This window comes from Etheostoma spectabile, chromosome 2, assembly GCF_008692095.1.
Source record: "Etheostoma spectabile isolate EspeVRDwgs_2016 chromosome 2, UIUC_Espe_1.0, whole genome shotgun sequence".
Taxonomy (NCBI): Eukaryota; Metazoa; Chordata; class Actinopteri; order Perciformes; family Percidae; genus Etheostoma; species Etheostoma spectabile.
The window spans coordinates 16784871-16800451 of record NC_045734.1 but is presented as its reverse complement, the minus strand read 5'-3'; the positions used below and the strand labels follow the sequence as shown (position 1 = coordinate 16800451).

The following is a 15581-nucleotide window of genomic DNA, read 5'->3' as shown; positions in this document are numbered from 1 at the left end:
CCTTTCCACATAATCCCTGAAACTTTAGGACACACTCAAACACAAACACATATGTACACAGGACAGAGAGAGGGTAATATCCCTCTCTCTTGATGCTGTCTGCAGCCCCTACATCCCCCCCCCACCATTCTCTCTCCTCTATGTAGCACCACAGATGCCCATGTTGCCCTGCAACAGCTGTCTCACCATGTGCCATACCAAGTGTTGCCACCCAATGGAGGGGAGAGGAAGTGAGGAGGAGGGAGGATTTGAGTGGGGAGGGAGGAAGGGAGGGTGCTGAATTTAGATGGGAGGGACAGGGTCATGAATATTATTATTTTTTCTTTGTTTTTTTTCATCTTAATAAGGAGCTGTAGTTGTTTCTTGCTTGGTCTTGACTATCATTTTATAATCATATGTTATTGCATCCTTACTCACTCTTCTATTTCCTTTATCCCTATGACTCACTGAGTCCCTTCCTCATTTGGTTCTGGATTCGGTCAAGGTGATGGCCAGGGCCCTTGCCCCCCACAACTTGGTCACAGGAAGCCCCTGGAAACAAAGCGGAGAAGGAGGGGACGTCAGTCAGTGGGCGACCTCCTATTGGTGCAGCAGGTAAACAACACTTGTGGTGACCAATAACCAGAAGAGGGATGCATAGTAACAGCAGGGCATGGAGAGGGGGTATTTTCAAATGCAATCTCTGATCCAACAAGTCAGGTGCAGGATCCAGACTCGGTTCACTGACAGAACAAAATGGAGGGCCGGGATGGTATGCCGCCATTTTGGGGCACAATATTTTGAGTATGCATGCCATGTCTCCTAATTAAGTAGAAATAAGCAGTTCAGACTGCAGAGCAAAGCCGTGGCATGAGAATAACCTTAATCATTAGTGTTTGGAAAAAATTCAACAGTTCAATATAATAAGTATAGTTTTGCCCTTTCAGAACACAATGTGATTTGAAGGTGCCACAGTCACTACTAAGCCACTCTAATTACAGAAAGTTATTTTAAAGACAGACATCTGTGCTCACTGAGAAAGCCATACCTGTGATTTTAATTTGTATTGTGAAATTTGAAAAGTAAAGCAATGAGGCGAAAGAAGATGCCAGGACAGATGGATCCAAGAGTAGTGTACCATCCGAGAAACTGATGCCATATACTTTTCCCCTGTGGTCTTTGCTGCATGCTAAATGAATGCAGTCGACAGTTTAAGTTGCCCAATAAAAGAAAACTAATAAAAAAGTATAAGATAAAGTAGGAGAGGAGTTGTGAGCTAGTGTGGCACAGCACCCTCCTGTATTTGTTCATTTAATTTTGAAGGGATGAAAGCAGACAGGCATAAAGAGGGGCAGACGTAGAGAGATCACAGCATCGTGTACCGTATTGGCGGGTAGTGTGCCACACAGTCTGCCTCCTAAAGCAATAAATCTGAAACAGCATAATAGATAAATGCAATTGAGAACACAAAATACCCTGTGAGGGAAAACTAATAAAAAACTGAGTGATTAAGTGGAATCAGAGCTCTTAGGCAGTATCTGGAGATGGGGGCTGTCGCCATACAAAGACCAGAGCGGGCCAACACAACAGATGAGAGAGCATAGGGACGGGTGGCCGATAAAATGAGGGCTAAAAGCACAGGGAACGAGAGACAGATGATGGAAGCGAGGAAAGGAGAGATGGAGGAGAGAGAGAAAGTGAAGGATGGATGGGGCAGCAGATCAGAGGGAACCTCTAGTGTGTCTTGCTCTCCCTTTAAAGAAGAGCCAGGAAAACAGATTAGGAGTCCTCTTTTCTCCTGGGGGAACACACACACACACACACACACACACACACACACACACACACACAACCGCCATTAAACCACCCTCCTCCTCGCCACACAAACATAAAAACGAACTAACTTTTACACTGCACATGCCGCTGACCTGCCCGGCCCAGAACAAATCCACTCGGTGCTGAGGTCGTGCCCGCTCACAGAGTGGGTGGAGACGTGGAGACACAATGACAGCCTGTGTGTGCTGCAGTTTAGGTGACCTCACATCAGGTCACGTTTGCTAACTGTTTATTACACAAAGAATAATGGTGTCAGTAAATGTCGCGCAAATACAGGCCGCAGCGTGTCTTTGTGTCCTGTATTGAGAGCAGGTTGTATGTTTAATATTTTGTTAAATGGCAATTGATAATAACAACAACAATAATAATTATAATTATAATAATAATAACCATAATCATAATAATCAGAATAATCATAATCATAATATTATTAGTAGATATTAGGGCTGCTTTTAACAATGATGTTCATTAATGATTTATCCAACCATTATTTCCTTAATTAATCAGTTATTTGTTTATTTTAAGAAATTGCAAAGAAACTGTTGGACCGTCACAATTTCCCAGAAACCAAACTGTCTTCTTTTGGCCATCGATCCAAAACCCAAAGACATTGAACCAATCAAATCTACCAAGAAGAAGTTGAAGTTGAAGCACATAATATTAATATATAACGTTTTACTGATCAACTAATCGATTAATCAACTCAAAGTTTGACTTCAAATAATAATCATAATAATAATTGTTGTCCTGTTTGTAATCCACATTTTTGCTGATCCAAAACATGTGATTCAAAATGGAGCTAATGCTTTATCAGTTAAACTGTGTGTGCATGCGTGCGTGTGTTATCAAAGCGGAGCCTAATGCCAGCCATTGATAAACCTTTGCCCTGACGACAGACACACAGACACTTATGCACACATACTCTCACATGGTCTCAGACAAAATTCTTGGAAAAGTGAACTCTGTTTTCAGAAAGACAAATGGCTCGTGACATTCTTCACGTCATGTCCTCATAACGTTCCGGGTTCATAATCTTTGACTCTGACCTCACACTGTGAAATGTGTAGAGCTTGATAAAGCTTTAAATTCATAGACGTACTCTCAAACACTAGTAAAGAAGTATTCAGAGCCTTTCTGAAGTAAAAGTATCAATATTACTATGTAGCAATACTCTAATATGTGCTGAAATGTCTTTAAATCTCAAAGTATCCAGATTAATTAGTGTTATATTCATATATTATATAATCAGATTGTTGTTAGTGATGTATTAATATATAAGCAGCATTTTAATCTTGCAGATGGCTGAGGTGGAGCTGGTTTTAACTACTTTATATACTCCTGGGTAGTTTAATCTATATATCAATATTCATGATAGATATACAATAAATCATATTTTATAAAATGATCATATGTTTAGTTTGCAAAATAAATAATCTGCAAAGTGACTTAAACTCAGATAAATGTATTGCAAAAAGTGCATTTCCATCTTAAAGGTAGTGGAGCTGATGTATGAAGTAAAATAAAAGTACTTCAAATTTTACTTTCCACATAATTACAGATCAATTGTTTATTGTTATTATTATGGCTGGTCAACTAGAAGACATTTAAAATAATGTTTTCTGAAATTGTCAAACATTTAAAATGTTCTTTATGATTACTTTTAAAGATCATTTCAGGATCTCATTTTAGGTTATGTACGTATACACTATGTGAAATAAATGGAAGAAGCTATTGCGGTACGAGAGAAACACACTTTGGATATTGGGAGCCAGCTTTGGATTGATCATTGCCAAAATGTGCCCGGCATTTCAACTGTTTCCTTAGGTTATAATATTCTGTATCTTTAGATGGCTTTTGTTGAGTGTTGTTAATTATTTTAAAGTAAATAAAATGTTAAGAATAAGATAATCATTGTATGGCAAAAATGTAAGTTTAATTTCCTTTCATGAAACACTTAGAAAATGAGTAGATGGCCCCTTTTTTTTAGTATACATACTTTTTTTAATTAAAGCGGACTACCCTCTTGCAGTACTTCTCAGGACGTGTGGACTCTCTTGCCAAATGTCCTCTCCATCTTTGCTGTCCACGTCTGAATAAAAAGACAAAAATGGCCCCAAAACAATAGAAAACATAATAGACATAAACATATTGTTCATGTCTGTTTTTGGCCTCTGCAAATGATTTCAGCATCACTTTAGATCATTTTAGAAGCCTTGTTTTACAGTGCTTCATAAAATAAAACGTATAGTAATGTATTATTGTACCCAAGTGAGAGAACTCTCCTGCTGCTGCTTCAATATCTGTAGGTTAAAACGTCTCCATGACTGTGTAGTGGGAATGTGCTCGGCTGGCAGCAGCAATGTGAACATACTCCACCCTCCATCCCATTCTCCTGTGCCAGGGCCGGGCATTCCTCACCCCTCCAATAGCCGGTTAGTACCCGCTCTTTTTCTCTTTCTTTCTCTTTCTGTTGCACACAAACACACAGAGACTCACTCTTTTTTGTCCCTATGCGACTACTTCAGACCAACTATTTCCTTCCTTCCTTACTTGCCACATATATTTCTTCATTTCCTCTTTGCAGCCGTCCCATCCGTCAGTCTTCCTTCATTTCCCTTTCCTTCCTTTCATCTTTTTTTCCTTCCAACAAACCCTCCATCTCCTTTGCTTTCCCTCCTCAGCTGCTCTCTCATTTGGGTTTATTTGCATGGCGGAGCGTAAAGGATGCAGACAGTGCGAGCAGGGCCAGCAGAGTCCTCCTGTGCCCATCCAGGCCAGGGCTGAGACTTGTAATGCTAGACAACATTCAGCAATACGGGGATAAAACCTCGGCCGCCGCAGACAAAAAGAGCCTTGTTTTTTGCTTTCCGCCGCTTATTGCACTTCTCACATGGAGGCGCAGAATTCTCTGGGTCATTTCTATTAACGGGAAGAGGAATGATGATTGAGAGGGAAAAACCGAGTTTGACATGTGGTCTTGCTGCAGAGTATATTTTGTGTAAGGCCAAATGAGTATTTAATGTTCACTGCAGCAGAGGGCGGTGAGAGCAGGAGATCTGCTGCAGCAGTCAGACGGAAGGACTGAGGCCTTTGTTTTTTTATTGGGTTGTGCTTTTTAGTTGTGCAGTGTTTTTTGTGCACTGCAGGGCTTTGAGTCTAAAATATGCCTTATCATTTAGGTATAACCGTCACTCAATTCTCCAACTCAGCTATATTTGCTTTTCTTTATTTCTTCCATCTGTTTGATTGACCGTCCGTAGTTCTTTTTGTGATCTTGTTAGGTCTTAGTAGTTTAACTGTGCACAACAGCTTTTTAAAATTTGTACATTTGGTAAATAGCGCAAGTTGTCTGGATGAGTGCCAATTCCCTTTGCATTGTTTTCTCCTTTTTTCTCTTAAAGGTCCGTGAATGTCTCTCTGTTTCACTTTTACTTCTGAGGACATTTGTTATTTTCACCTTGGTCCACCCTGAGTTATATTGCTTCAGTTTATTGTAGCAATTATCATTTGTAACAACAGTTTTTTGCTTTACAAATCAGAGTGTTTTGAGATTTGGATTTGCAGGATGAGAAGGGAACATTTAACTCAGTCATGTTGTGCTACATAGACAGGTGCGTCAAACATCTGTTTGCTTTTCAAATTCCTCAGACACCACATTTACTCTGTAACTACTTTAAAAGAATCTGAGATGGCTCCTTATGTTGTTATCCTTATTATGCACTTCAATATCTAGTAATTACTCTAATAAAACGTGTGCCTGTTGAATAAAAATGGCTGTTTATGTTTCTCTAAACTCGTAAATAGTTGGTGCCAAATCCTTCTTTGATAAGTGAATATTTGTCTGCTACAATCACCAGCAATGAATCGCCTGGTTTCTTCTCAGATAATTAGTTTCTAACATGTCAATCATGGTTTGCAGTTATATTCTAACCCGGGATCTTAAACTTGTAATTTTGAAGAAAGAATCATTTTAAGGTTTTACAGACTTAGGAAAAAAAGTCCCTCCATGTTGTCTGAGCTCTGCCTGCCTGATCCCACAGTGTGCCCTTCTCCTCTTACAGTGAGCTCTAGGGAACATATTGTCCACATCATTTTGGGTCTTAAAACAGTGTGGTAATGAGCCGTTGTGGTCTGCAGTAATGGCTGGTTTAGAGGGCTGTGGTGAGATCCACTACTCAGGGCTTCTATTAACCCAAAGCTCAGCCTAATTGACACTTATTGGTTGCTTTACATGATCAGGGCTGAGGCACGCCAGCAAATTTCCTCCAGTTGGTTTTTGTAACTTTTGTAACATATTTTTTATTTTATATTTTATTTTAGATTATTTATTTGTTAAAATCAAGGGTTTATGCCAACAACCATTTGAGTTATTTGATTATTTTGTCCCCTGTCTCCACAAATAGAAGAAAAAAAACGTCATGGTTGAGATTAGGTTTTAAGACATTTCATCAACATTATTTATATTTATTTATTTATAATTGAAATGAGGTCAATAAGCATATGGTGCGTCAGCAAGGGAGTATAAATTATTATTTTAGCCACATTCATAGACAAATGCAAGTAGGTTTCCTCAAACTATTTTCAAATGGGCAAAGTATTTGGTCTGTTGTTCTACTGTATGGCTTTTAACAAACAGCTTCACCGTTTTTCGTCCATACTTTAATAATTATTCGTGATGTCGCGTTTTTCTTGTAGGCTATATTCAATACTTTAATGTCCAGCCACATGTAGTTCAGGTGTCTGTTTTATTTTAGCCCTATTCTTCGAAATTCCCCATAAATGATAAATGTACTTTATAGGCCAGCTAAACGTACCGTGATTATGTGATTATGTTATTATGTTAATTACTGATAAATGTTTTTATCTTTGTTGGTTTTCTGTTTACCATCAGATTTGTTTCACAGGTAAATTCAACCATAAGAGTCAACGTCTTTTTTCCTGCAGTTTTTAGATTTTTGAAAATATGTTTTCGGGCCATTTCATAAAACGTAGGCTAGGCCTGCTTTAGCCCATGCTTGAAAACGCCTCGCACTGCACATTCAGTGGTCATTTCTACCTGACCGTCATGCTGAGAACAGGGTTATTTTCGATTTGTACACTGGACAACCATGCTACACATTTAGCTCGTTCTCCAAACACATTTTGTTTGGTTAATTTTTTTTCTCTTCTTTTCTTTTCGTTTTTTTTTTTCCTTTTTTTTTCTTCCTTTTTTTACCTCAAACTTGTAAATCTGTCTGGCCTTCTGCAACTTCCGGACTTTAGTTGCTCGTGCTGAGTACACAGTGCGGTCGATCTGTACAAACGGTTATTTGCAAATTAATTAAGAGTTAAGAAAAAAATCGTGTCGTGGGATTATTTGGGGTTTAGAGGGACATTTTGGGGTTTTTCCAATCAACTGGTCATTCTCCAAACAGGCCGTCGGGCATGTGTGAGCCTCCCAGTCACCAGCATCTGTAAAAAGACAACAGAATTAATATTCAAACAAAATGAAAAGAAAAACACATTTAGGAAGGTCATAGTATAAACTGTGAAAATTATACAATCGCTGGAGGCTGATGTCATTTAATAACTAAATCATCACAACGTGTTGATCATGAAGTCTAGGCTGTATTTATCTCATTATTATTATTATTATTAGAGTTTCATTTTTATATTATTACTACCCTCAGTGCGATTAAGGATTTGTTTATATTTGTTGTGGGAAAGTATAGCCTACTGATTATTATTTTAATGCACCTTTAACCATTCACCAACTCTAGTAGGATGTTATAACTTATTATTCATAATTATTAGAACTAAGTGCTGAACTTGTTACTACTGCAACTTGTAGTTTGATTCTGATGTCCGAAATTCAGAAAGGATTTTTTTACGGTCATATGTGTCACAGAAAGAATCACGTTTGAGCTCACGCAAATTTATAATCACTTTTATAAATGAATGAAATTGATGTATAATAAGGCAGTTTTATTTTGAGAACAAATCTCACTTGGAAAATGCATGGCCTTTGAATAAGTGTTGATGAGTAGGTGAAAGTCTGCAGTTGAGAGAGTTTAGGCTTGGCTACATTATTTGTCTTTGTGTTGTAAACAGAATCATCTTAAAAGGTCTTTTTGGTCTCCATTTTAAACAACATTTAGACTGTGACACCAATTAAAACGACAAATTATCTCCCGGCTGTTAAGCAAATGGACCCTTCGTTACCTCATTCTTTTTCTTTTCTTTTTAAACGCCCAAAATCCTCACGTCGTCCCACCACAGACACACTGTCGTGTAAATGGAATCATCCAAATTAGGCCCAAACAGAAACTTAAATCACAAATTCAGTCACTTGAATAATTGATGTGGCCAAATGTGTGGGGAGGTCAACATTTAATTATTGATAAGTCGTCATGTTGGAGGAATGTCATTAGACGTCTGCTTTAAAAAAAAGAAAAAAAGAAAGACGGATAACGACACAGGCCCAACTGCTATTAAATTCGTTTTACACGCAGACGCAGGCCCAATGCCCCAAAGTATCATTAAAAAAGGCCTACATTTAATAAGACTATTTAATTTCATAGTGCGTTGTCTTGATTTAAACGAAGTGTTTGTATTAGCTTTGCAAAGCCTGGTTTGTGAAATATGAAACAAAAAGAAGTGCCTTTAAACAATCTGATTAGCCTGGGGTGGGTTTTCGACTTGTATTTTTTGGGAATATTTTCTGAAATTAGCCTAGTGTTTACGATTTTTTGGGTATAGTGAAATCACTTTAACGAAAACATCTTTGAGGAACTATTTTCTTTGTGTCATTCTCTTTTTGGCCACTACCACAAGTCCTGTTTGACACGTAATGCTCTTCATCGCAGGACAAAAACCGGTTACATGAAAAACTCAATAACGTTTTGAACTTCCTTTTGGCATTTTTCCTAAATAATCCGAGAGGATGTCCACATTTCGTGCATGTCTTATTGTTGTCTTGGACGGGTCTGTTGCTCCTATATTCTGCAACTATCAGCACTTTTATTAGAAACAGCACATTTTGTTTTCTGGAGTTATTTCCCCAAAGTCAGATCTTTTATGGCTTCCACTTTGTCTGTACTGCGTCATTCTGTTGGGAGACACCGTGACCATTTGTGTTAGGGAAGTCTTTCATAGAAGCTTTAAAGTGTCCTAAATTCCATCATTGCCATTACACTTATCGCCATTATGAATAACAATAATAATTCCAAACTAAACTATTCTAAAACTATTCCAAACTATTCTAAAATATGGAATGTCCTGCTTTCAAAAGCCCTCTGAACCTCCTCATGTTAACTCAACTTCTGAGGACACGTGGTAACTTGGCATTTGATATTTTGAATGTGATCAGCTGGCACTGAGTGACTAGACTTTCCTTAAATTAACCCAATGAACCCTTTTTTGCTTGATCTTTGCTCCAGATTGTGACATTAAAAACTACGTAAATCAAACTCGGAGCAGCTCGGGTCATGCCCAGCCGTGCCCACAGTGCCACTCTTGAAAGCTCCATGCAGGCGGTAGTTAGGAGCCAGTGCAGCCCTAATCCCCGCCGTCCGTGATTTAGCCCTTGGTCCTCCTAATTCTGTCTAAAGCCCCAGCTGCTCCCCTGGCCGCTTCGCTCTCTCCACGACAGACTGCACACCGCTCGCTTTATTAATAATTCACCCAATAATTCACCAGTTCGACGATGCCGGCTGAAGCACCGTCCCCCACCTTCACTGTCAACAACTGCCCCAGTTCCCCGTCTATTATTTTTTGTGTGTAAACAGGACGCACGTTAATGAGGTGAGCTATTTAGTGGCTGATATTTTGCGGGGAGGGAAGTGTGGGCTGTTGGTCGCGGCTGCCGGAACGCACGGCGAGCTTCCATTTTACGCACCGAGGCATCCAGAGCCCCGCCGGAGCCCGGACCGACTACGCGTCGCTGTGCAGGCATTCTGCTTTCGGCGAAGCTGCGATCTGAAGAAGCAAAACGCAAGCTGCTCTTTCATCTCGTCAGCTTTGAGGAGGAGGCGGCGGCGAGGGACCAGGGGTGTCCCCCCGTTTGTGTGTAACTCCGCGTGTGTGCGTATGTGTGTTGTGTGTGTTTGGAACAAGAGAGAGAGAGAGAAGAGAGAGAGCGAGAGCGATACGAGGGTAAAACAGATCGGACGCGCGACGCGGGAGACAGCCGCTTTTGGACACGTTTTGGAGACAGAAGCTGCCCGACTGCAAAGGCTGCACACGGAAAAATAATATAAACAGAACTTACTTTGCATGACCTCTTACGTCCATTAATTTTTTTTGTTTTAAGTGTTATTTTGTATTATTTCGGGGAGCTTTTAAGCGTCTCCCAATCTGCTGGACAAGTTTGGCCGCTGAAGCACGCACCTCGGGACTCTGACGCAGACGTCTCTCTGACTTCTTGCTGCTGGAGATGGGCGCATCTGAGGCCAAACTGCGGTAGACGGAGGGCTCGGTGCCGCTGTCCTCTTTTCCTCCTTTCTCTGCAGAGTGGACCCACTTTTGAAAGAGCGTGTTTTTTTTCTATCTGGGCCTAAGGCCGACTTGTTTAAAGGTCCTTTTTCTGCTTCCGGCAACAGCGAAGATACTAAGTCTTCCTCCCTCAGCCCTCACTCCCTCTCTCACTTTTTTGGAAGCTGAACTTTTAAAGGAAAATGGGGCATTGAAAGGGTTGGCAGATCTCCCCACCCTATAATGGTACGTGCTGTGTAACTCAATAGTTCCCCTCTGTTGGGTCTATAGGGTAAAGTCTATAGGACTGAATATAACATTTCTTGGGTTAAACTGAATCCCTGCTGTTAGTTTGAGGGTATTAATTTCTTTGTAGAAGATCAGCACTTTGTTGGAAGCGCGGAGTGTGGGGCCAGAAATGATGACACAACGCACCGATAATTATGAAGCATCTAAACTCCTACTGATTGACCACATTTTGACAAAAATTGAATTTGCGGATTGCCCCATATTACTTGTGAAACCACAGCAATGTATTTTAATGCAGCTCTTGTTTTATAGCATAACATGTCTTTTTTGTGAACCTAACTTTCCTTGCTCCTAATTCCCTTAAACCTTCCTCAACATAATAACGTTGTAATAATATATTTCTCATATTATACCGACATAAAACACATTTTCTTAATTCAAAATCAGTGTTTTAGCCTCACTGACGGGTCAACATTGTGCAGGCTGAATTATTTGCAGATGCGTTTGAGTAGCCCAGTAAACACAGATTGACAAAGTGGAGGCTGAGCTTCCTTCGCAGCCCAGATCAAACATAGTAAAACACACATGCAGACTGCGGAGATTTGAAAGCGCCGCATAGCTATGTTATGATTTATTATTAGGATGATGACATTTTGAAAGCATCCTAAATTCACGTGGAGCAGGGTTACTGCCCCGTTGTCCACCTTGCACCCGGACTGTCTTTTCTGTCGGACTGTGCTTTATTTTATATTAATGGGCACTTCATTTGCGTAGTTGATGACACTTATAGCGACTACAAGGGGGTGGGGAGGTGAGGTGACGCACAGACCGTCTTTGTACCCCCATAACAAGTGCGAAAACACCATGAATAATTAGAGCGCCTCCGTGTATTAAATGAAAGAGGAAGAATCTTTGGTCTAATGAAGATCTGATTAGATTTTTATACTCTGCAGCATTTATTTCATCAGAGGATTACTAAAGAATTCCTTGAAATTAAACTGTCTCTGTCATGTTGAATTTCAAAGCTTTAGAATTATGACCTCATAGTATAGTTATAATGGCCTAAATTTGTGACCTAGATTAAAATTGATCTTCATTATTAGCTAGAGAGATTGCTGTCAAAGTACCATAATATGACATGTATGTAGCTCACAGGGTTGTTCTGTTGAGCTCTTGGTTTAACAAAGACCCAAATATTCTGAGGTAATGATGGGAAGCTTTTGTAGAAACATAGAAATTCATTACTTTAGCGGGGATGAATACAGTATGCACATGCCAGAAATTGTGCTTTGCAATACAATATTCCTATTGCACCAAATACATTTCTAATGGTAAAATGTAATGGTTTATATATACTGAAACACAATCTGGATATCATTTTTAAAATGGTAATGTCTTTGTTTCACCAATAAAAACAATAAACATTAAAAAATAATAGACCAAAGACACATAAATGTCAGCAACACAGCAAAAAATATGCAATAGTTGCTACAGCTTATGCGAATGAAAACTCAAGACATGAGGATATTTTATTGCTGTTTATTCATTAATAACAACTAACTCATATACGGTTTTGTTTGCTGGAGTAATTTTAGACATTGTCCAGACACTCCAATTCAGGCTGGAGGGAAATTTGAGTGTCATCAACAATAAGAGTGTCTTGTATATAAAGAAAAATCATTATACAGGGCATCTATGACAAGTTTTCATTCAGTCTGCCTCTGCTCAATTATTGTCATCAAGGAACTTTACAGGAGGAAACTTGATTTCAGTTCCCCAGATGAAAGACAAATTGTTTGCTTCTGTGAAAACAAACTTTTTGGTGTTTCACATATCAGTTAGAAGAATAATAACTTTATTACGGGGGTCACTTGACAGAAATGTTTGTGATGATGTGACACCGAGTCATATCTACACAACAACACAAACAGGCCTTGAGTGGTTCAAAATTTCACATTTCAGGCCACATGTGTGTTGTGATGTCAGCTGAACAATTGTCTATCTTCCTAAGGTGAATGACACGTTAGACAATGGTTGTTTTGATAGTGGGCCTGTAATTTTACAATTGGTTGCACTTCGGTTGTTGCAGAGAAAACCTGCCAACCACAGAACCTGTCAGTCACATCAAAGCCAAGACTGTTATTGGTGCCAAGCTGGGAGGTGGGCGTGAACCTTATAATGTATTTAAATACATTTTTTAGAGTATCATTTCAGTGAGTTGGAAGTGGGTGAGACATTTGAAATGAGCTCAACACGCTGCCTTATTGAGTCATACTGAGTGTGTGTATGTAATGTAACTCTATGCTTCGTGGTCTTTGTGGTAAACTCTGCTGTATTAGAACCTAACCACAAGAAAATCTCTCCACGGATCAGACCTTGTGTGACACAAAGGGCTTATTGTACCAGTCCAAATCTCATTGTTAAATGCACATAACCAGTGCGGCGAGGCCTTAACTAAGTGTGGTTCGGCCAATACAAAACAGCATGAATAAGTATCCATGTAGGAAAAGGGATGTCAGTGGCGTTGGGTTACCTAGTGTACGGAGGTGACTTATGGTGCGAGCAGTGTGGCAGCGAAATGTTGCAGCCCGGGAAGTTCAGTGTTACAATTGGCATGGTGTTCATCTGAAGGCCAGCCTGTCGAGCAAGATCAGTAGTTGACAGGCGGGGTGCCAGGCCAAGCAAATCTTGGGGTGTGTCACAATGTGCGCTCTGTTCAAACTTGTTTTTTACCGTAACAGTTTTTGTTTAAGAATGCATTTTTTTTTTACCTTGAGTCGGGACAGCTATTGTTAAGGGTGGCATAGTTTCTATCTATTACTCAGGAATTAAAAAGCTTTAACCTCACCCAGCTGATTTGCATACAAGGACCATTGATTTGAACCACACACACATACACATACAAGTTGATTTCCTGCATGAGTGGAATGTGTTTTGCCTCGTGTGAAATAATTTTAAACTCCTGCACAGAAACTGTTCACGCCGTGTTCCTCATGCCTCATACAGATCCCACCGTTTACTATTGTGTAAATAAAACACAACTGCACAATTAAGCCAAATGCAGTCTTTAGCACTGCATCTTGGCTGCACTTCTGACCCAACAAAACCTTCAGGACCCACAAGTGAAGTGAAATAATTAGCCCCATTCTGCTCAGCCATCCATCTATCCTTCTTTTTTTAATGCAGCCCCTCAGTTTCTCATCTTCTTTCTTATCCGTTTTTCGTCCACCCCCGAGATGGCTGTGTGAAAAATTATATTTTTCCAACATTTCTCCCCAAGGTAGCTTTGGCAGGAACTCACACGGCGGCCATTTCTGCCTTTCATACACCCCTCACACACCGTGGAACAGATCGCCGGTGCGGCCTGGCGTCTTTGAAGTGGTTGCCATCTCACGCAGGTTGGCTGGACTCTCTCCTTCTCTCTCCCCATCCCCCCGTTCTCATCCAGCCTTAAACTTGGCAGTGTTATTTTCAGCCACCAAATCATGATGATAAGACACAATGGTGGTGATAATAATTATAGTTTTTAGAAGATGGACTGACAGCGACGATAGTGCTTGTGGTTGATGCTTGTGCAGCAGCCAGAATAAATGCTTTCTGGAAACGAGGAGAGGGCCGCACCAGGTGTGGGAAAAGTGTAAGTTTTTGTGTAGGTGGTGAATTAGTGTGTGAGCGTGTGTGTTTGTGTGTAACTGCAAATGTGAGATGCAGAGAGACAGATAGACAGAGAGGAGGATCATTGATATGTTGCCATTCATGTGCTTTAAAATGGAGCCATCTGAGAACAAATTCCACCATCAGGGCCTTTCATACACAAAGCTCTGTGGAGGTGTGAGTGTGCGCGCGAATGTGAGCAGGTTTCGGAGATCTCACCTCCAAAGAATTTGGCCATATGGTCGTCAACATATACCCAGAGAGCGAGAGAGAGAGACGGATAGAGAGCGAGCCAAGGAAAGACTGTGTGAGGTAGTGAGGGAGAAAGTGAAAAAGAAGTGTCTTCTTTTGTCAGTGGAGGCAGCATGAAAGGCAGATTAAAACAGATCCTATACCCGTACCTTCAGATGGCTCAGACAAAAAAAAATAAAAACACATCCCCTTCTCCACATATTTGTGGAGTGGGAAAATCTGTCTTAATTAACACATTTGCATTGGGTGATGATGGACTCCAAATAGGTCACTGATTCAATCTACCGCCTCCGAATCTTCCTTCTAAAATGTTAATTAAGGACGGCTTTGAGATTTTTTTTGCTCAGGGCTGGCCATATGGGCCGGGCATATGCTCTATATATATAGTACAATATATAATTCATACACTGCTGCAGGAAAGAGTGTTTGGGGGCCTGGAGTTTTTTCGGGGTTTACTACAAAGGGAGTCAGTATGTTCTGGCCTCCCCAGTGGCAGGTACAGAGCTTAGCCTATTCATTAGCTTCATGTTATCCACTGTTGCACAATGGGATTGACATTCATCAACACCTGTTTCTTTAGCTGACGACATAAAGACGACATTTAAATTCCTCTTTGTCGGATGGTTTATATTAAATTAGAGCAAATTATCTATTGTTGGTGTGTCTTTTGCTTTTTGTCTGTGTTTTACATTGTTTTAAAGAGCTCCTTGGGTCAAATTTAAGGCTGAGTAATATTGAGATTCTTTGTATATGTATGTACAAACGTGACTAAATAGTCAGTATATTTCTTCACATACTCCCAGTTGAACCAGTTCTCCCAGTGCCATCCTGCCAGACACCTATTCACCAGCAGAATAAGGCAGTGGCAGCCAATGAAAACAGCCCTTTCCCACCCGCAGCTTTTTTGGTCCGGTTCCACCAATCAGAAGAGGCTTGCTAGTGCACATGACCTTGTTTCTTGCCAGACATAGCCAATTGCAGAGGCTCCAGCACACCTGATGCATTTTGGTCGGCTTGCTGGTGCGTACCCCCCACATAGGGGGCGCGGATCCAGGCCATTATTCTGAGCACTGGCCAATCAGATGCATCGTCTCATTATCAGACACATGAGGCCTGGCAGACTTTGAGTGATTGCATTTAGTCGTGTGTGTGTGTGTGTG

The 15581-nt window shown here is 40.4% G+C and overlaps 1 protein-coding gene and 1 long non-coding RNA gene across 24 annotated transcripts in view; one reads left to right on the top strand and one right to left on the bottom strand.

Moving 5' to 3' along the window:
* The first annotated feature begins 471 nt into the window (after positions 1-471).
* Positions 472-15581, top strand: part of nfixa (nuclear factor I/Xa) — a 118853-nt gene continuing 103743 nt past the window's right edge. For 3 of the 23 annotated variants that reach the window (XM_032537216.1, XM_032537243.1, XM_032537134.1), the window contains exon 1: positions 9665-10512. In XM_032537216.1, coding sequence (XP_032393107.1) covers positions 10510-10512 — 3 coding nt within the window. In that variant the 5' untranslated portion in view covers positions 9665-10509. Of the gene's footprint in view, positions 595-4228; positions 4248-9645; positions 10513-15581 lie in introns of those variants that run through there. The other 20 variants (XM_032537200.1, XM_032537223.1, XM_032537276.1 and 17 more) reach the window with 15 other exon arrangements.
* Positions 4679-10421, bottom strand: LOC116702921 (uncharacterized). Its single transcript, XR_004335292.1, has 2 exons — positions 10183-10421; positions 4679-7266 (listed from the first exon to the last, which is right to left on the bottom strand). It is a non-coding gene; the product is annotated as an uncharacterized LOC116702921 (long non-coding RNA).